The 22,145-nt window shown below is 40.4% G+C and overlaps 4 protein-coding genes across 4 annotated transcripts; all 4 read right to left on the bottom strand.

Annotated features, from left to right (window-relative positions):
- Positions 1-2,582: 2,582 nt before the first annotated feature.
- On the bottom strand, positions 2,583-4,640 carry LOC306833122 (olfactory receptor 6N2-like). Its single transcript, XM_079358211.1, has one exon. It carries the CDS (start codon positions 3,653-3,655, stop codon positions 2,732-2,734), a length of 924 nt encoding a protein of 307 aa, XP_079214337.1. The 5' UTR covers positions 3,656-4,640; the 3' UTR covers positions 2,583-2,731.
- Positions 4,641-6,263: 1,623 nt separating this feature from the next.
- LOC306833119 (olfactory receptor 6N2-like) lies at positions 6,264-8,426 on the bottom strand. The gene has a single exon (XM_079358208.1). The coding sequence runs from the start codon at positions 7,424-7,426 to the stop codon at positions 6,479-6,481; it is 948 nt and encodes a 315-aa protein (XP_079214334.1). The 5' UTR covers positions 7,427-8,426; the 3' UTR covers positions 6,264-6,478.
- A 5,597-nt stretch (positions 8,427-14,023) lies between these two features.
- On the bottom strand, positions 14,024-15,330 carry LOC306833118 (olfactory receptor 11A1-like). The gene has a single exon (XM_079358207.1). The coding sequence runs from the start codon at positions 15,007-15,009 to the stop codon at positions 14,050-14,052; it is 960 nt and encodes a 319-aa protein (XP_079214333.1). The 5' UTR covers positions 15,010-15,330; the 3' UTR covers positions 14,024-14,049.
- A 445-nt stretch (positions 15,331-15,775) lies between these two features.
- LOC306833117 (olfactory receptor 4N2-like) lies at positions 15,776-18,748 on the bottom strand. The gene has a single exon (XM_079358206.1). It carries the CDS (start codon positions 18,292-18,294, stop codon positions 17,314-17,316), a length of 981 nt encoding a protein of 326 aa, XP_079214332.1. The 5' UTR covers positions 18,295-18,748; the 3' UTR covers positions 15,776-17,313.
- Between the last annotated feature and the right edge of the window lie 3,397 nt (positions 18,749-22,145).

Here is a 22,145-nt window from a genome sequence, read left to right as displayed (position 1 = left end):
GCCGCTGCGTTGCTGGTGCATGTCTCACAGCTTGGAAGACGCTAGGACTGAGCCCCTAGGTAATTTCTACAGTGACTCAGCGATATTGTATTCAATTTGTCCTCCGACCGTTGAGAATTCAACGGTCTTTAGAGTGGTGAATCTGAAATTCAAGACTGTGCTCCAGGCCAAAATTTCCACTCTGCTGGGGAAAGAGGCCATCAGAGTAGTTCCAACAGGCAACAAAAAAGCTGGGTTTTGTTCCTGGTACTTTCTCTTCCCTAAAAATATAGGAATCTTCGTCCCATTCTAGATCTTATGGGGCTCAGGAGACTCAACTCACTCCCTGCTCTCCCCCCCATTCGTCCACTCATCCCCTTTCCTGCCCCTGCCTCCATCCCCCCTCCGCCTCCTCCCACCCTCTTCCCTCAGTTCTCTACCCTCCTTCACCCCTCTGCCACCTCTGCCCTCCATCCCCCCCTTTCATCCTGCCACAGTCTGCCCCAGTCTGCCCAGTTCTGCTCCTCCAGTAATACCAGACTCAGGTGGAGCTCCAAAAACCAAGTCCACTGATGTCTGGAGTTCCCTCCCAAATAAGAAAGGGGCACGAATAAAGTGGCTGGGCTCCGGGACAACTGTTTGACATGACCACAGGATCATGGGCAGATGGTGGTCTCAGTTAGATGATTTGGGCTTGGGATAATTGTTTTAGCTGTTTGGCCAGGGTATGGTTAAAGCGCTCCATGGATCATTTGCTCTGGGAATTAAGTTGCATCGTTCTGGCGCCTGCAAACTTTTCCACACGGCTGAGATGTAAAGTTTTGTCCCTGCTCACTTTGGAGCTCATTCAGGACCCCAAGCCTGTGAATATATCTTTCATCAACTTCACCACTGTTTTGGTGGCAATCTGGGCTGGAAAAGCATAGGCCATGAGGTTAAGACCTTGGCCATGGGCCTCCCATCTTTGGTACAGCAAGCATTGAGGAGCTTGAAGTTGCCCTACTGAGAATGATAGGACTTTGTAACGTATTTTAGCAGCTCAACAACATCCTATTAGTGGGCTAGCTCTATGCTTACCTGTCGTGTTTTATACCCCATGGGGAGTTCTGAGTGTCTGGCCCTGAGCTTCTTGGTGAGGATTTGAATGTTACATTGTGTATGCCAGTGTTTGTAGCATGTAGGTCTGAAAAGTTGGTAGGTTCCCGGTCAGCTCGGCAGGCAAGGTAGTTCTACTGGAGACTTCAGAGCCAATGCAGTTTAAAAGTACAGAGGGCTTGTTACTATAGATGATAAACCACTGTGGTCAGTAGTGGACATGTTGAGGCAGAAGCATTTCATCACTCTCATGGCCCTGTATGAACCTAAACGACTTGGCACATCTAGTTACCATTGACAGTATAACTTGTTTACCTCGCTCATACTGCTGCCTTGTGAAGGAAGAGAAAATTATTTTCAATTCTCTGGTTCATGGTTCAGATTCCTTGTCTATATGACACATGAGCCTGTGTGCTCGCAAAGCAATCAGGTCAGTGGAGTCGTTTTATAAAACCACTCAACTGACCTGATTCAGTATAAATACTGAATGAGGTCAGAGCGGACAGAACGGACCTCCTCAGTACTCTCTCACATCCCTTTTAACACCTTCGTTTTTAAAGCACCAACATTTTTGAAAGACATCAGGCTCTGTAGACAATCATTGCAACGCGTTGTTGCAAAATCTTGGAGGTACACGGCTGGGCCTCAGACCCTTCGCGGACCCGGCTGCAATTGCACATCTAGTGCGAACTGCTCTGTCCACAAGAAGAACGAATCCGGTTTAACTGATATTGCAGAATTATTTGGAGACCCAAATTAAATCCGGTGTGACCCACCTGTGGGTCGTGATCCGGTCTCTGGGAATCACTCAAATTATTGCTTTTATAAATGTTACGATGATCAGTTCTTTTGCCTACAAGACGGGGGAAAGATGAGTGCTCAGATGTAAATTATAAATAGTACAATCAAACAATAAGAATGACTCCCTCTCAACTGAACAGGCTGGGTGCCGTACATGCACAGAGGTGATTTCAGTTGTTCGGGTTTCGGGCGGTGGGCTTGAACTTTAATTGTGTCTAACTAACATTCATCCAGAAAACAGTTAAAGACAGAAGAGAAACAGAGGGTGGCAGAGTGAGAGAAGGAGATCACAAGAACACATATAGGAGGACTCAAATGTGATTTAACCCATTTAATCCCACTGTTGCATCGTTTGATACATTTAATGTTCAGTCTAGTTAAGATGTGAAAAAACCCTGAATAAATTCAAAAACAGTATCTTTTTTTAATACAAATAAATGCCTTGCCTTTCATATATGTAAAAAATACATATCAAATTTTCTGCTTCTCATTTGTCAAATACTTGAACGTCTATGTACATAAAACATCAACATATTGGCCTAGAAACAAACTTCATAGATTCTACAAGAATCGTGATTTCATGTAAAAGTAACAAAGGGGACTGTTCAAAACTCACCCGTCATATTTATCTACATTTTTTAAGCATATATAAGAAATCCTCACTCCAAAAACCTCACAAGACAAAGATGATTATGTTTAACACGGAGAAAAAGAGACTTCACTCTGAGTCTCTCTGTGTTTCATAAATCACATGAGAAACAAATCTTAACATTGAACGCGCCCCAGTAACAGACAACATTACATTTTACATATGCTTTAAGAAACATGGGGTGTACTTTGGTAAACTTTGAATGCATTACTTAAATGTGTCTGGACTGAACAACCTTTTCACGTGTTGATAAATTCCTTTCATTTTGAGTCCATAAATGATTGGATTAAAAAGGGGATGATAAGCAACTAGCTGTAAAGTCATTATCAAATGCACAGACTTTGGCAAATCGGATTCAATTCCAACATAAACATCGTAAAGACACAAACAGGAATAGTTGATGAATATTATCAAGTGGGGTAAACAGGTCTGTGCTGCCTTTTTTCTTACTTCTCTGCAGCCACGGTAACATATTATGAGTATTCTGGTGTACGTAAACAGTATGAACATTACAGGCAGAAGTACAATATTAATCATTAAGATTATATCTTGGAGAATTCTTAAGTCTGAGAGTTCACAGTAAAGTTTGTTCATTGCATTGTTGCAAAAGACTCCATTTATGGTGAAGCTGCAGAGTTGACTTCTAGCATTGAAAGCTGCACATATACTCACCTGAAAAACAGGCACAAGCCAGGCTAAAACCAAGAAAACACTGACAGCTGATTTAGTCATGATGGTGGAATATTGCAGAGGTTTACATATAGACACATACCTGTCATAGGCCATGGCTGACAACAGGAAGAACTCTGTGCTTCCCAGAGAGTAAAACAGAACATTTTGAATCAGACAGGCTGAGTATGTAATGATCTGTTCTTCAGATAAAAAGTCAATCAAAAGCTTTGGGTAAACAGCAGTGCTGAAAAGGACAGAGTTAAACACCAAAGCTGCAATGAAAATATACATCGGCTCATGAAGGTTTCTATAATAACAGATAACGAGCAGTATGATAAAGTTACCACACAATATCATAATATAAGAAGTAAACATGGTCACAAAATAAAGAAATCTGTATTTGTGCAATTCTACGTGACCACCAAGATGTATATAAGTCACATTAAATTCAAAGTCCATTATTGCTGTCAAAACAAACACTGAGGAGTGACTCAAAGTTACACCAGATAACCTTCACCCTTAATAAGAGACCCCTGTCAACTGAAAAACTCAGTGGAAGTTTTTTGTCATGCTGCATAATTCCCCAAAGATCTAACTAAACTTTCCATCAAGTGCTTCTTTTATCTCAACAACCCTCATGAACCCTACTGGTCTGTTCCCATAAGAGCCATCAAACCTGGATTATTTACAAGTGATTTGAAAGTCTCATCTCCTGGTGAGCTGAATTATCAACCATAGCTTTTGATTGACAACGTAAGGCCCTCTTAAAGTGACCCTAACCTTTCCCCAAAAACTGCATCTAGATGATAGTCGCTTCCAGCACCGAAGACGACCAGTACCCAGTTTGATGATCTGTTCGCTTGGATTTTAAACTCTGTCTTGCTTTAAATTTACATTTGGTCTATGGACACCTTGACACTATGTTGGCGTTGCCACTCTGCACAGCAGTGTTATACTCGGGAAGACAGAGCACAGGGACGGAGTGGAAGACTTAATAAACTTGCCAATTGTTGGCTGACAACCTCATCAAGAAGGCTGCATACTGAGACACAGTGGCTTTGCACGACCTTGTGACTTTTTTGTTTGTTTGCTTGCAATTCTTTTTAGTCCCTTATTCAATTTCAACTTCATTTGTTAGGGACCGTGTGCAATTAAAACATAAATGTAACCATCTGATGCATTGCACCAGAGTTAGCCTTATAGTAAGGGTCTTTTATCAGATATTTGGACAATCTGGGAATAAATTCCTTACCAATAGATTTCTTCACAAATGTGTTCATAAAGGTGTCTTATAACACATACATTTAATTTAAACATTTAAATCCAACTCCCATAGGAAAATCCGTGAGAGCAGCTCAAAGTCGGGGTACCTGGAATAGTACTTTAATGGTACTAACTTATTGGTGAAAATTTGAAAATGTTAACCTTTGCTTTTGGTAGCTTGTGAGGGGTCAAACTAGGGAATTTTAACAATGGTTCAGAAATGGTTAGCAATGGCAAAGTAATTTCTGCTTCCCATAAGTGAAACAATGCAGGTGTCTGCTGCTCCCTATGAATGACATTTGACACCTACATAAACTGAGTGTCTGTTAAGGAAATTGTGAATGTCCACACAGTCCTGTTTATACATTATATTATTATACAGCATTTCTTACATTACTCTGCTGAAATAGAGACAGTGGGGTTCCCCGGTCTCTAGCACAGTTATTGTGGGGGTCCAAAGCTGAAATGTATGGTAACGTTTTTTGTACATTTATACATAGCTCGTTGACATCCACGTGGGGGATTCTTTTGCTTGGAGCAGTCCTGGTGGTGGCAATGTCTTATTCGAAGGACACACAGTTTGTGTTATGGGCAGGTGCTGTTCTATCCCCTCGCAGTGTGTCTGGAGAGATAGTCTCAAAACTCAGAGAACCATGGCTACACCTTGTAACTTAAGTTGTCTTGATTCCTGCCTCTCTGTTTCCCTCCTGTCTTGATTACCCTGATTATCCTCACCTGTCTAAGATCTATTTAGTCCCAGTGTTTCTTACCCTCTGTGTAGATTCATTGTCTTTTGTTGTTCAACGTTAGTTTTAAGTTGTACGTTTGTGTGTCTTGTTAAAATAAATAGTTTTGTTTGCTTTCTGCATTTTGGTCCTCTTCTTACATGAAGACCAGAAGTCACCACTTGGTTGCATATCATTCTTATCCACGTGTAGATTAAATAGCAAATAGCCATCAGTAAGGTCCTTTACCTGCTTTATGTAAACATTACAATGAGCATGTTTACCTGCTCTTTTGTTAATGTTAACAGACAAACAGTAAGGTGCTTTACCTGCTTTTTGTAAAGTGTCTCCAGATAACACCTGTTATGAATTGACGCTATACAAATAAAGATTGATTGATTGATTGATAAATGTACTCTAAATGCATTTTAAGCGACAGTCAGCGCATATTTTTTATTTTTCAATTTGATCAATAATGTTTTCATCAGTTACCATAACAAGTGAATTCCCCCTATATTGGATCAACTGAACTAATCTAATGTCTTCATGTTTTTATTACAAAGAATTATGTATATGAACACTTCATTGTAGAAGACCATGTCAGACTTGTTTTATATTAAGAAAACAAACTTTGACTTTTGTGTGTCATGACAAATAGAATTTAATGTTTTAGTTTAAGATTTTCATGGCAAAGTGAACAATGAAATTCTTTTCATAGCTCTTTATTTTATTTTCTACATGAGTACAATAACACACCAAGCTTTGTGAAAATGATTTCAACCTGTTAGAGATAAAACACTCATTGAATAAATGTGGATCTAAAGTTAGTTAAAGGCGAGCGTTACATCAAGTGATAAAAAATTAAAACTTAATGTCTGAATAAAATATCACCGTTTTCAATTTTGTGACCTTGTTTTTATGAACTGCAAAATAAATAAAACAATTATAGTGAAAGGAGAGTGATTCTTTTGTGAGTTGTAACAGTCACAAGTGATTGTAATTGCAGCAATGGGTTGCTGGTGGATGGGGGGGTACGGCATAAGTACCGAGGCTTTGGTCATGCAGCTCGGGTTCAAGTCCAACCTGTAACTCCTTTCCCACATATCATTCTCCACTCTCCCTGATTTATGATTATTTATCTATAAAGGTAAAAAGCCCCAAAATAATGCTAATAAGAACCAAAAACAAAATCAAAGTATTCAACTTGAAAGCTATAAAGTAAATGGAGCACCTCTGGTGTGTGGTATAAAGGCAGAAGCATTCATAATATACAGTATAAATTAATGCATGAGTTTCACTGTTTGTCTGACCAGAACAACCTCCTCAGGTGATGGTAAATGTGTTTCATTCTTAAGCCATATATGATTGGGTTGAAGAGAGGATGATACAAAATCATTTGAAAAGTAATTACAAACTGGACTGTTTTTGGAATATCAGAATCAACTCTTATGATAACGGTATCAAACATGGACAAACAGGTGAAGCTTATCAAAACCATTAAGTGGGGCAAACAGGTCTCTACAGCTTTCTTTCTGACTTCTTTACAGCTGTTATATGTTATAAGAAAGATCCTGGCATATGTAAAGAGTATGAAGAGCAAAGGGAGGAGTGCAAGATTAGAAAACAAAACAAAACTAACAATCATCATTTGTTTTGTTTTTACACAAAGAAGGTTGGCAAATGAATTGTTACAGAAAAGTCCAGTCAATGAAAAACCACAAAACTGTCTATTAAAATATTGTGTGGAAGACCCTACAAGTTGAGCAGAAGGCAGAAGCCAAGCCAAAACAAGAAAAGAAATAACAGTTGTTTTTCTCATAATGGTTGGGTATAACAGAGGTTTACATATAGACACATATCTATCATAGGCCATGGCTGACAGCAGGAGGAACTCTGAACCACCGATAGCGTAAAAGATTACAGCCTGATAAAGACAGGCTGAAAATGATATGATTTGTTTCTCAGATAAAAAGTCAATCAAAAGCTTTGGGTAGATGGCAGTGCTGAAAAGAACAGAGTTCAATAACAGAGCTGCAATGAAAATGTACATTGGCTCATGAAGGTTTTCATGAGTCCATATGAGACCCACTATGGTTAAATTAAAGACGATTATAAGAAGGTACACGGCTAACAAAATCACAAAATACAGACCTCTGTATTTCTGCACTTGAACAAATCCATCCAGAGTTATATACGTTCTGTTGAGCTCATTGTTATTGAAGAATGTGGTCAATGAAACCATTTTTCCACACAGCTGTACAACAAGTGAGTACAGAGAGAAGAAATTTTAAAGGTGAAGAATTCAAACAGTCAGATGGAGATAGTCGTAGAAAGATACTGACCTGTTCCCTCTGCTTATGTGAGTGAGAGAACGATCAGAGTCAGAGGATATATAGTACGAGTCTGTCTGACTAATGAACACCTTATCCTAACATGTGTGCACAAACACACACATGTACCTGTACGCATACACACAATCCTCAGCAAGGTCCTGTGTCTACCTGGTGTCTTTTATGGGCAGACTGTGAACGGGAACTCAGCAGGTCAGCCTGTTTCCATGACAACCATGTGTTAACAACGACCACTAAATGACCGTCACTGCTCCGTTACTTTTTACTGCAGGTTTTATATTTGAGATTGTTAACTCCACGGAGCAAGAAGGATGTGGGTACAAAACCCGATCTGTAGGAGCTAAATCTCTTGTAATATACTGAACATTTGGAAAAGAGCGCCTTTCTGAACAGTTGGAAAATGTTCAACTTCACAGATTAAATTATTTTTAACAGATCAGGAAATTGAGAAATGATCAAATATACGTTTGCTCACCTTTATTTTTAAATGGATAGTAGTAAAGTGCATTTCAGCTGTGAGAGACAGAATTTAAAAAAAAATAAGAAATTTAAATAATTATGATTTTTTAAAATAATTTATTTGTATTTTATTGCTGCACATTAATTGAACACCTTAGAACATCAGTATTAATATTTGATACAGAATCCTTTGCTTGCAGTCACAGAGGTCAAACGTTTCCTGTAGATCGTAGCCATGTTTGCACTCCTCCCTAGATCTGTCAGGTTTCTGGGCTGTTGTTGAGCAACACGCAGTTTCAGCTCCCTCCAAAGATTTTCTATTGGATTTAGGTCTGGAGACTGGCTAGGCCACTCCAGAACCTTGATATGCTTCGTAAGGAGCCACCCCTTGGTTATCCTGGCTGTGTGCTTCGGGTCTCTGGCTGAAGAAAGGAAGTTGTTGCTCAAAATTTCGCAATACATGGCTCCATTCATCCTCTCCTTAGTGCTGATGGTGTTCTTGGGATGGTATTCTTTCTTTCATTCTTTTTCCTCCATACATGGAAAGTCTATTTTGGTCTCATCTGACCACCTGACTTTCTCACACGTCTCCTCTGGATCCTCCAGATGGTCATGGGCAAACTTCAGACGGGCCTGGACTTGTGACGACTCGAGCAGGGGAACCTTCATGCGACGCATGATTTTAAACCATGACGGCATAGTGTTCCACTGACACTGACCTTTGGAACTGTGGTCTCAGCTCTCTTCAGGTCATTGACCAGCTCTTCCTGTGTGGCTCTGGCCTGATTCCTTTCCTGTCTTATCATCTGTGATACCCCACAAGGTGAGATCTTACATGGAGCCCCAGACCGAAGGACACTGTCAGTCATATGTAGCCCCTTCCATTTTCTAACAATCGCTCAAACAGCTGATCTATTTTCACCAAGCTGTTTGGCGATTGGCCCGTAGCCCTCTCCAGCCTTGTGGAGGTCTACAGTTCAGTCTCTGGTGTCTTTTGATAGCTCTTTGGCTTTGCCCATGGTAGTAGTTGGAGTCTGACTGACTGAGGAGTGGTCAGGTGTCTTTGATATAATGAGATCAAACAGGTGATGCTAATTTAGATTAATAAGTGGAGTATAGGTGGACTTTTTAAAGACAGAGTATAACAGGTCTTTGAGAGACAGATTTGTTTCTGATTGGCAGGTGTTCAAATACTTATATACTGCAATGAAATGCGAATATATTTTTCAAAAATCATACAAAATGATTTTCTGATATATTTTTTAATTCTGTCTCTCACAGTAGAAATGCGCCTATGATGTAAATTTCAGAAACCTCCATAAAATCTAAATGGGAGAAGTTGCCAAATTACAGGGTGTTTGATAGTACGTATTTTATGGATTGCTTCATCTTGATAAATTTGTGGATATATCTTCTAATTGTGTCAACCATGTGAGAGTAATTTTTTAGGTTTTTGAAGCTGTAATACACATGTGTAAGAGATCTCATTACAGCAGCAGAGTTATATTACAGCCAACTCTGTCGGTTGTCTGAGAGACTTTGCTTATGATAGAATATTAGGCCTTTTCTGCTTATAATCAAAGTGTTTACTGCAATAAAGTTTCATCACCCGGTCCAAAGCAAAGGTTTGATATTTACAGTTTGAATGATGTTCGCTTACATTTATATCATACCAGTTATTTTATCATGTTTTATTCCAGGTTTGTGTGTGTTAATAAAATTGTCATACTTTTCAGTAAGGTGTTTGTGTGAAGAGGGCTTGCAGAAGTGAGTGCACATTCCAACATGTGTTTGATGTGTCCCTTTACACTGAATCACTCACCAACTCAAACATAGGTTTAGTTTAAGGCCCTGAACAGTTAATTACTCACCCACTTTTATATAGGTTGAGTGAGTCTTGATTCTTAATTACATAAATTGCCTTCTCCTTAAAAGGAATTGGTTACTAGACTAGATGTCTTTCTTGTGATAAGAAACAGGCCAGGCAGGATGTGTCTTCCCCTACAGATGGTGAAAGGATTCGGGAGTTTGATGCACCAATGAGAGAAGGGGAACCACTCATCCGAAGACGCATAATTTGGAAGTTGCCCCAATCGGAGGAAGAAAACTGCACATTCTTGAATGCATTATTTGGTTAGATATTCTCTGTCTAATGTATAAAAGGGTTCAGGGAAAGATAGTCGGGGCTCAGACTTCGTGAACTGATCCAGCATCTGTCTGTTGTCAGGGACGCGTGGTTTGAACCCAGAGACTCTGTGACTTCTATTCTTGATTCATCAGGTTAATAAACTCTGTTAACCTGAAAGAGACGCCTCCAGTCATTCCTCTCATCCCATCAAAAGAATGCGCAGAGATTTGAGGTAATTATTTAGAGGAGTCAGATTTCTATTAACAACATTTAGGAAAAGGATGAAATAGCAACTTTTATCCTTCAATACCAACTTTTATCCTTCAATACCAACTTTTATCCTTCACTTAACATAGATGTTTGACATCAGAGTTAAGGAGATGAGTTCTTCAGGCTTTATACAGAGTCATGTGTGGGCTGTCTTTCTATTGTCGTGGAAATTCTCTTTTGTGAGGTGGAGAGTTACTAAGTCTCAGAAGAACTTAATACTTCTGTGTTTGAATCAGATCTCTTTAACTCATTCTCCGCCATTGACGGAATATTCCGTCATTTGGAACCCAACCGTTCCCCGCCATTGACGGAATATTCCGTCAATTGGTGTTTTCAGTGTAATACGATAGGGGGCGCTCTGGCGGACATTGTGAAAAAGTTACAGGACTGTGGGGTCAAAAACCAACAAACAAGACCACCCGCGGGAAAGTAGAGAGAAAAAAAACAAACATTTTCTTCGTCCTTATTTTCCAGCGGGCGGTGTTCTATCAGTCTGTATGTGAGTTTGACGCGCGTCAAAAAGTCAACATTAGCCGTATAGATATGAGATAAAAGCTCTTGAACAGTACAAACATGCCGGCGCCAGCAAGGAGATATTCGGCTGCGGAAACTACAGAGTTAATTATCGATACAGACTCTGATAATTCATTTTTTGACCTCCGTGAAACTGATCTGGATGAAGACAGCAGCGGCGACAGTGAATGGAGGGATTCAGGACGTGTCAGAGGTAAGATATGATCACGTTATTTTTTGATTCACCGTGATAGCATATGCATCTGATAATTCATGAGATAACGTGACGTCGAAATAACATATCTCTCAGTTTTGTACATAAACTATGTACAAAACGAATTTTTGACGGACATTTTATTGTAATTTCCAGACACAGAGTCCAGGTCTCCAAGGTCCAGACATACACGTAGGTGCAAGAGGTGAGTCATGATAACATATTTTATTTAGTTTGATAGTATGTTTCTTGGATTGTATGATTATTAGATACTACAAGACAAGAGCATCTGCTAACTTGTGAGAGAAGATAAAAAAAGAAATAATTTAGCTTTCATTTTGTACACAAACTATTTACCAAATGAATATTTGTTTGACATTTTACTGTCATTTTACACACAGAGTCCAGGGATTCAAGGCCCAGGTGTCCTTTACACAGAACTACTCAAGGTGAAAAAGGTAAGATGTGATATGAAGAGTTCCTCTCTTTGTGCACATCACACTGTTGAATAAAAAAAATGTCTTTCTAATTATTTACAGGTCGAACACAGCAAAGAGGCAGAGGTCGGACCTGTGGATCTTATGGGCGTGGTGGAGGTCAAGTACCTGGTGACCAAGCAAGAGGGTCTGTAAACCAGCCAGGTGCAGGTCCTGGTCCAGGTAATCTGATGTGGAAAGAAATGAACTGGCAGCCAAAAGACTTTCCTTTTCACTGAGAATCCTGGACCTCTAAATGATGCTGCTGCTCTTGATCATATCATTCGTAAGCCTGACCTTGAAATGTACTGGTCTACAGATGACATTTTGGTCACCCCCTACTTCAACAAGGTCATGTCCCGCAACCGGTTTGAAATCATATGGAGATTTCTACACTCCAATGATTATGAATCAAGGCCAGCAAATAGCACTGACAGGTTGTACAAAGTCTGCCCTGTCTTATATTACCTTATATCTAAATTCAGTCAAATGTATCAACCTAACACCAACATTTGCATTGATGAGGGTTTGCTTCTGTGGCGTGGACGGCTAGCGTTCAGGGTATACAATCCCCAAAAACCTGTCAAATATGGGTTCAAATCCTACATCCTTTGTGATTCTGACACAGAGTACTGTTACAACATGAAACCCTATTGCGGAGAAGGCACTTCCCTGGGAGACACGGTTGTCTCTCTTGATCAGGTTTTTGTTCAACTAATGTTTTATTATTGAAAATAATAATGATATTTAAGTGTTTGTAAAAACAAAGTATTTCTGAGTGTATAAGAGAAGAAAAATGTATAATATAGTTTGTAAATGTTGTAGTGCTACACTATTCAAAGAAAATTAATAATTTTATGTAATCATTTTTATTTATTTTAGTTATTTATTTTAAAATATAACTGTAGTTGGCAAATGAAAGTAAAAAGAATCCAAATGTAAACTCAAAATCACTTTTTTTTCTTGAAAATAAATAAAGTGTTTTACAAAAGAGCTGTTTTCTCAGCTTTTTGTCCGGAATGTGGTTTTTTTGTGAAAATGGCCGATATTCAAGTGCTGATAAAAAAAGATTGAATGAAGTTTGAATAAAATAGTTTTTTGTATATGAAAGCAGAGGCTCTGATCTTTCTTTTGATGTATTCAATATTTACATATTCAAAGAACAAAATATTCTGTGAGTCTTGAAAGATTGGTGAAAATGGTGAAAAAGGCTGGCGCTGGCTGGCAAACATTCTAGAATTCTCTGGCGGGGAAAGAGTTAATAACACGCAGCGTGGAGAGGAGGCCGCAGTCTGCAGCGTTCTCTCCCGAACCTTCACATTCCAAGTCCTTATATGCAATCCAGAGAGGAGGCTACCTTACAGTGACAAATGGTGATCTTTACATTACAATGATACTTTGAAGTTATCCTGTCCTTCTGGAGACAGTGACTCTTTGCTGATACTGAAATGACATCTGTATTTACATTTGTATGGTGTTGTCTGAGAAGGAGGATGCCCTCCTGTAGCTCTCTGACACCTCTGTTCTTTCAGACCATTTGGTGGCTCCTGGAAGTCTATGTAATTTCTCACACTATCAGAGTATAAGAAACACTGTGAAGAAGAATACTTTGCCAGTGATCGCACAGGCTTGAACATGGTGGAGTTTACACATCCAGGTTCAAAAGTGAAATATTTATTAAGTAGAAACATAAAATAAATAAGACTGTCTGTAGGTATAAAGATAATATTTTGGAAAGTGAGTGCATTGTTAAAATCTGCAAATAAAAAAAGGAGACCAACATTAATGGTTGAAGGTTAGCTGTTTGTCATCCTATCAATCTTCACAATCCTTGTGGCTGAAAATGTCAGTGAGTATTCTGTGAATCACATCAGTGGTGTCATGGAATCAAAACGCCCCCTAAAGCCAGTCTTGAACCCACGTCAGCCTTTCAACAACACCAGGTAAACGTATGAACAACATTGACCTCACAGAAATAGGGGATAGTGAGGGGTCATTAAAGGTTCACATACATTTGCATTAATAAACCTTTTTTTTATAACTAAGCTAGTAAACCTATTTTTTCCTCTTTGTGATACGTTTCAAACACACCTAATCTGAACTTCTTTTTAAAGTTCAGACTTTTCCTTTTTGTATGGTTGAGGGGTTGCGGAGAGTGATTTTGTGTTTCTTGTTGTTTTTACGTTGTATTTGTGTTGACTGGGGTTGGAAATCTATAAGCGTTGCTTCAGGCATCCCCTTTTCAAACCTTGTTGTTGTGTCTGTCTGTTTTAGGGTTTGAAATAAATGATTTGAATTGAAATCTATAACTGAAGCATACGAGTGAATCATTGCATTGTTAAACTGCTGACACTTTTTACTGTTTCAGATTTTAAAACATTGGATTACAATAATTTCATGTAATATCTTCCGGAGATCAGAACAAATCTATCTCTGTAAAATCACTTTAATATATCAGATGACTTTAGCTTGACAGAATAATCTCTTTAGGTGTTTAGATATTTCTTTCATTTTTAACCCATAGATGATCGGATTAAAGAGAGGATGGTAAACAACTGCTTGAAAAGTCATTATCAAACGCACAGTTTGTGAAACATCTGATCCCAGACGAGCTATGAGGACGTCATAAGCACACAAAATGGAGAAGCTGATTAACACCAACAGGTGGGGTAAGCAGGTCTGTGCAGCTTTCTTCCTCACCTCTCGAGGACTACGGAAAGATATCATGAGTATCCGAGTGTATGTAAAAAGTATGAACAACAGAGGAAACACGGTAATATCCAGAAAACCAAAAATACCAAATATAGTAATTGTTTTTGAAGTCACACAGTGGAGACTATAAATTAAATTGTTACAAAAGATCCCATTTATAGTGAACTTGCAGATTTTCATCTTAGCACTCAATATTACAGTGAATGCAGTCTGACAAGCCGGCAGAAGCCAAGACACAAGTAGGAAAATACTCACAGTGGTTTTCCTCATGATGGTGGGATATTGCAGAGGTTTACATATCGACACATACCTATCATAGGCCATGCCAGCTAGCAGCAAGAACTCTGAACCACTCAAGGAATACACAAGATAAAACTGAAAGAGACAAGCTGGATATGATATGACCTGTTTCTCAGATAAATAGTCAATGCACAACTTTGGATAAATAGCAGTACTGAAAAGAGCCGAGTTAAATAGCAAAGCAGCGATGAAAATGTACATGGGCTCGTGGAGGTTTCTGTGAATCCAAATGAGGCACACAATGGTGAAGTTAGAACAGATAATGAAAATAAATACTGTAAAAATGATGAAAAAGTAAAGATATCTGAATTTGCTAACTTCCACATGACCACCTAGAGTAATATACGTTACATTCAATTCTTTATCCATGTTTAAAGATATGGCGATGAAGACAGATTGCATGAGGAGAAGTCTCACTGTTCAGATCGCATTGACCTAGAATCTGTGTTTCATTAACTGATACCTGAACTTAAACTCCACCTGCTGTGTGCTCATCAACAGAAACAAAAGCATCAGTAAGACATCATTTATAAGATTTCCTCATGCCTCTATGGATCCCATTAAATCCTCCATGAAAAGCTGCAACCATGTGACCAACTTCTAGCTCTGAAGGGTCGAGAACTTTTGTTCCCCCAGGGTAAAAAGTAGTTTCTTTACACACACTCCTTTAACAGTGACCTCAACTCTTAACTTGTTGCATTGTTGCTGCTCGTCAGTATTTCCTGTAACCCAGAGCTTTTTTTCCTGATTTTTAAGGCCAAACTTTCTTTTTGTGTGGCAGCATTTCAAAGAAAGTTCCTCTGAAATGTCCAATATTTTGAGGGGCTTTTTTGAGTGGATGTATGCATGCTGTGAGCGACTGGGTCGAAGACACCTATTGGGCATTTTCAGACTGCAGGAACTTTTTCATAGTTGGAACTTTTGTAATTCTTCCCCTCTTTTTATTGATCATGCACCACAGGGTCTAAAAACTATTTTAGTTCCTAGAATCCCATTTAGAGGAAACTCTTTCGCTCCTGCTTCAGAGTAGGTATGACAGTGGTACAAATGCAGACAGAGAAATAGTCCCAATGGTGTGCAACTCTTAGGGAACTCCTTAGAGGATAGTTCCTCTTCAAAACGTCTCTAGAACTGTTCAAAACACTTCATGTCAGCATTTTTCAGTCAACAGTTTAAAGCTTTCTGTTGTTACAGAAATATTTCACCTGTGAAGCAGTTATTAAAGATTACTCTTACGGTGGTAACTCCCTCTCTAAGTGCAGCAGGTTCACCTGAAGCAGACTCAGGATGTTGTCTTTACTTCCACACATAATAAGAAAATGACAACATAATTTTAGTTTATTTTGTTTTGGGTTGCTTATGACTTTGAAATGGTTGTTTCATATCACACAGACAGCTCAGACAAGTCAAAAGGCCAAAAACAGACCAGATGCCAAACCTCAACAACACTGAAATGTTTCTACTTTCACATCCACACATCAGGTCTCGGCAATATGACTGTTAATATCAACAACAATTAAAAATGACAAAGAAATAACAAAAAAACTCCATGTATGAAGACTCCAGTCCTCCAAGCGGGAGGCTCGGTTTCAAATCAGACCTGTGGCTCCTTTCCCACAGGTCATTCACCACTCTCTCTCTGATTTCTGACTCCGTCTACTGTCCTATCTTTACAATAATGGCACAAAAGGCCAAAAAAAACATATATAAAGTGTATACTTGTGTTTAAAAGTGCACTATGTAGTTTCAGGGTGGAGCCAATGTCCAGGTGAGGCAGGCAAACTTCTGGGAGGAACCTGGGGCCAACCAGCCACTATGTGGGACATTAAAGAGGGGGGAGTATGTGAATGACGGGACCACAAGTGGTGTAGCTAAATAAGTTCCAGAATAAAAACAAGATTTTCATTTTTGAAAATCACGATTTTTATCACGATTTCTCTCCCAGACCATTGTATATGTTACTCTGGTTCTTGCAAACACAAATGCTCATGAGTCTTCCCATGAAAAGAAATTTTTTTTGTGAATGATCTAGGGGTCTTCAGGGTCAGTGGAAGAAGGTAAAAAAAAAAAAAAAAAAAAGATTTTAAAAGTGTCAATGGCCTTTATGTCCAAAAAACAAAAAAACTAATTCTTAAGAAAATTGTTTACATGGAAAACATTACTGAAACAAAGCTGCAATTCCTACTTCATCTTAAACATGAGCCCTTACTTTGATGTCTTTATCTGTGATGCAAACCTTTGATTTTTATTTATATTGCTGCACACAAAAGGTTTGAATGAATCACATTTTGACAAGAGGTCTTCTTCAGGTGACAATTTTCCAGGAGTTTCATTCTACTAAATAAATGATTACCTGAAGAAGACCTCTGGTTGAAATGCTGCAATTGGCGGTTTTTTTCTCCTCTCAGCTATTTGAGTCGCGCCCTGCACCTACCTGAAAAACTTTAGAAATATACCAACAGCAAATATTTCACAAAGAAAACTCAGGTTCAATTTTGCTTCATGAATTCACAACTGTAAGAGTGAAACAGAAAGAAAGTCTGGAGGTAAAGAAACCTTGATGTTGTTTAAACTTCATTTATTCTCCAACATTGTTACACTAAAGACTCTCTATATGTATGGTTCTTTAAATAAATAAATACATGATGTAATACCTTTAAAGAAGTCGCACTAATACACAAACAAGGCAGAAGATGCAGCCGTGCATCAGTGATCGGGATTCATAAAAAGAGATGCTTTGGCTGGAAAAATCAACATCTTTAGGTGTTTGGAAATCTCTTTCATTTTGAGCCCATATATGAGAGGATTCAACAAAGGATGGTAAAACACAGATTGTAACATCATGATGAAGCGTGCAGTTTTGGGAAAGTTAGACTCCACTCGTGCTATACTGATATCATAAGCACAGAGACACGAGTAACTAATTAAAACCAACAGATGGGGCAAACACGTTTCTGCAGCTTTCTTCTTCACTTCTTTACAACTCTGAAAAGCAATAAAAAGTATCTTAGCATAGGTAAAGGTTATGAAGACCAGCGGGAGAATGGCAAGGTCAACCAAAGTAATCATGCCATATATTGTAATTACTCTTGAACTAACACATTGAAGTCTATATATCGTGTTGTTACAAAATATGGCATTCAAGGTAAAGTTGCACAGCTTACTTTTAGCACTCAGTATAGCTGGGATAGCAATGTGACCAGCTGGAACAAGCCAAGCTAAAAGCAGGAAAATACTCACAGTGGTTTTCCTCATGATGGTGGGATATTGCAGAGGTTTACATATCGACACATACCTATCATAGGCCATGCCAGCTAGCAGCAAGAACTCTGAACCACTCAAGGAATAAAAAAGATAAAACTGAAAGAGACAAGCTGGATATGATATGACCTGTTTCACAGATAAATAGTCAATGCACAACTTTGGATAAATAGCAGTACTGAAAAGAGCCGAGTTAAATAGCAAAGCAGCGATGAAAATGTACATGGGCTCGTGGAGGTTTCTGTGAATCCAAATGAGGCACACAATGGTGAAGTTAGAACAGATAATGAGAATAAATACTGTAAAAATGATGAAAAAGTAAAGATATCTGAATTTGCTAACTTCCACATGACCACCTAGAGTAATATACGTTACATTCAATTCTTTATCCATGTTTAAAGATATGGCGTTGAAGACAGATTGCATGAGAAGTCTCACTGTTCAGATCGCATTGACCTAGAATCTGTGTTTCATTAACTGATACCTGAACTTAAACTCCACCTGCTGTGTGCTCATCAACAGAAACAAAAGCATCAGTAAGACATCATTTATAAGATTTCCTCATGCCTCTATGGATCCCATTAAATCCTCCATGAAAAGCTGCAACCATGTGACCAACTTCTAGCTCTGAAGGGTCAAGAACTTTTGTTCCCCCAGGGTAAAAAGTAGACTCAGGAACTTATATTTACTTTTAACACATAATAAAGAAATTATGACATAAATGCGTAATTTTGGTTTATTTTGTTTTGGGTTGCTAATGACTTTAAAATGGTGTTATTGCATACAACCCTGTCAGCTCAGACAGTCCAAAGGCCAAAAAACGTGTCATTAACCCAACATAATTGTTGATCACGCATGAGCTCCTTCTAAAACCCCAACATTATGGTGTTGGGGCACCCCACTGTGGTGCCCCGTGTGAGGCCTTCTCCACCAACATGATGATGCCCCGTGTGAGGTCCTTAATAAACCAGCTTCGTTGCGTTCTTTATAAACAGTAATCCTAACTTTGAATCCTTAAAGAGATTCTTCTGAATAAAATGAGTTAGTTTTTTTGTTGTTGTTTAAACAAAGCAAACAAAGCTAACGTCAAGTTCAGTGTTAGTTGTGTTCTTGATGTGAGTAATTAAACTTTTTTTTTGGGTGGGTGCCCGAGGTTTATTCAACTCAGTTTAATAATATTGTTGATGTTGGGCACCTCATTGTTCTTTTACCTGCAACTTCGGGCATCTCTCAAAACTCACAGAGTACCGTGGAATCAGCCTCTACTACAACATCCACTGCATAAACTATTCAGCTCCTTACAGACGTTTAAAGGTCTTGCATCAACACTATATTCAAAGCTACTTGAGGCATTCTTCACCTGTGCGCAGACGCGAGTGGCCGCACATTCAGTAGCTCCGCCCCTGTCATACTCATCTTGATATGTTATTCGTTTGTTTTAGCTCTGTGCCAACTTCTACTTTTATAGTTTTTATAGTACACTTTCAGTGTATAACTTTATGAATCCTATGGATACTTTTTCGTATTTTCGTGGACATAGCAGCGGAAAACTTGCATATTCAAGGGAGAAGCTGCTCTCACTCCGAACAGCTGGACAAGCCGGCAATGTTCACCTGATACCTGAGGAGCTGAGGCGGCGGTACAGAGGCTGTAGAGCTGGCACGAAGCTAAAGGTTAGTCTAGCGGCTAAGCGATGGACGTAGAAGCCCTCGGTTCCGGTGATAGTTATGGGGAACGTAAACTGTCTAACCAACAAGACAGACGAGCTGGCTGCTCTCGTGAGGAACAACCGGACATTTAGAGAGTGCAGTTTAATGTGCCTCACAGAAACCTGGCTGACACAAAACACCCGAGACGCTAACGTGGATCTACCGGGCTTCACTACAGTGAGAGCGGACAGAGACACGAAACGCAACGGCAAACGGAAAGGAGGACTCGTGCTGTTTATTAACACCAGATGGTGCCACCATGGACATGTTACTGTGAAGGAGGCAACGTGCAGCAAAGACATCGAGGTGCTGGCGGTAGGTCTCCGTCCTTACTACATGCCCAAGGAGTTCTCCCACGCCATTGTTGTTTGTGTTTACATTCCTCCGCGAGCACACGTCGAGACTGCGTGTGACGTCATCCACTCGAACATCTCGAGATTACAAACACTGCACCCCACTACCGGACTTTCACCAGTTTGTAAGCTGTCCCACCAGGAAGAACAGGACAATAAACCTCCTGTATGCAAAGGACGCCTACACTGCCACCCCCTTACCACCTCTGGGTAAGTCCGATCACAACCTGGTCCTACTCAAGCCACAGTAAAAGACAAAGATCCAGAGACAACCGGTAACAACACGCACCTTCAGAAAGTGGTATCCTGAGGCAGAGGAGGCTCTCAGAGACTGTTTTGAGACCACTGACTGGAGTGCTCTGCAAGAGACTCATGGTGATGATATTGAGGGGGTCACACACTGCACAACTGACTACATGAACTTCTGTATGGACGTTGTGGTTCCCACTAAAACTGTGCGCTGCTTCCCGAACAACAAGCCCTGGATCACCAGCGATGTCAAGGAGATTCTTAACAGGAAGAAAAGGGCATTCAAGGAGGGAGACCAGGCAGAGCTGAAGCGTGTGCAGGGGGAACTCAAGGTCAGACTCCGAGAGGCAAAGGAGGAGTACAGAAGAAAAGTAGAGCAGAAGCTGCAGCAGAACAACATGAGAGAGGTCTGGGAGGGCATGAAGACCATCACAGGCTGCAAAAAGAAAAACAACAACGCAGAAGACGGGGACCCTGAGAGAGCAAACCAGCTCAACTTGTTTTTTAACAGGTTTGACTGCCCCGTCGCTGCAGCCAGTGCCTGTCCCCCCAGCATCCCTCTGCACATCCCCTCCCTCCCTCTCACTCCCCCCCAACACCTCCACCAAGACAAACACAATCTCCAGAGACAATCCCCCCCCCCCCCACCATCACCAGAGACCAGGTGAGCAAGGAGCTGAAGAGACTCCGTCCCAGGAAGGCAGCAGGCAAGGACAAGGTGTGTCCCAGGATGCTAAAGGCCTGCTCTGCTGAGCTGGGGGAGCCACTTCAGCACGTCTTCAACATGAGCCTGCGGCTCGGGAAGGTTCCTGTGCTCTGGAAGACTTCGTGCCTCACCCCGGTCCCCAAGAAGAAAAACCCCAGTGAGCCAGGCGACTTCAGACCAATCGCTCTGAAATCCCATGTTATGAAGACCTTTGAACGGCTGCTGCTCCAACACCTCAGACCCCAGGTCCAACACGCACAGGATCCCCTGCAGTTTGCATACCAGGCAAAGGTGGGCGTGGACGATGCCATCCTCTATCTTCTACACAGGGCTTACTCTCATCTGGACAAAGGGAGCAGCGTGATGAGAATCATGTTCTTTGATTTCTCAAGCGCTTTCGACACCATCCATCCCCTCCTACTGAGAGGACCTACGGGTATCTGGAGCTGCAACTGGATGACAAGCTGGACTGGTCACCTAACATGGATCTGCAGGAAGGGACAGAGTCATCTGTACTTCCTGAGAAGGCTGGGGTCCTTTAACATCTGCAAAAAGCTGCTGCAGATGTTCTACCAGTCTGTGGTATCCAGCGTCCTCTTCTACGCAGTGGTGTGCTGGGGAGGAAGCTGCAAGAAGAGGGACGCAGCACGCTTGGACAGACTGGTGAGGAGGGCCGGCTCTGTGGTGGAAACAGAGCTGGACTCACTGGTGACAGTGGCAGAGAGGAGGTCTCTGGACAAAATGCTCTCCATCATGGACAACACACACCACCCTCTGCACAGCACCTTCACCGGGAAGAGGAGCATGTTCAGTGACAGACTGCTGTCACAGTCGTGCTCCACGGACAGACTCAAGAACTCTTTTGTCCCCCTATAGGCCATTAGACTGTACAACATCATTTTTCCAGGGTTAGGGTTAGGCTGAGCACTGGTCACTTTAATGATAATCACCCTAATCATGTCTGGTTTCATCCTACTGTATTGTTATGCTACATCTGTAATGGTTGACATGATCACGATTCTAGGTCAAGTTTCACTCTATTGTCTTTCACACTTAATGCTAATCTGCTCCTCAATAGTTGGGTACTTTAATGGCAATCACCCTAATCACTCCTGGTTTCACCTTATTGTTTTGGACACTTAATGCTAACCACTGCTCCTTTATGTTGCTGAGCACTTTAATGGCCCAATCTGCATCCCTGCATTGACTGTTTAATGACTGTACTCACACCTCTGGCACTACCTCAAACACCACTGTACA

This window comes from Symphodus melops, assembly GCF_947650265.1.
Source record: "Symphodus melops genome assembly, chromosome: 12".
Lineage (NCBI taxonomy): Eukaryota > Metazoa > Chordata > Actinopteri > Labriformes > Labridae > Symphodus > Symphodus melops.
This window is presented reverse-complemented; position numbering and strand designations above follow the sequence as displayed.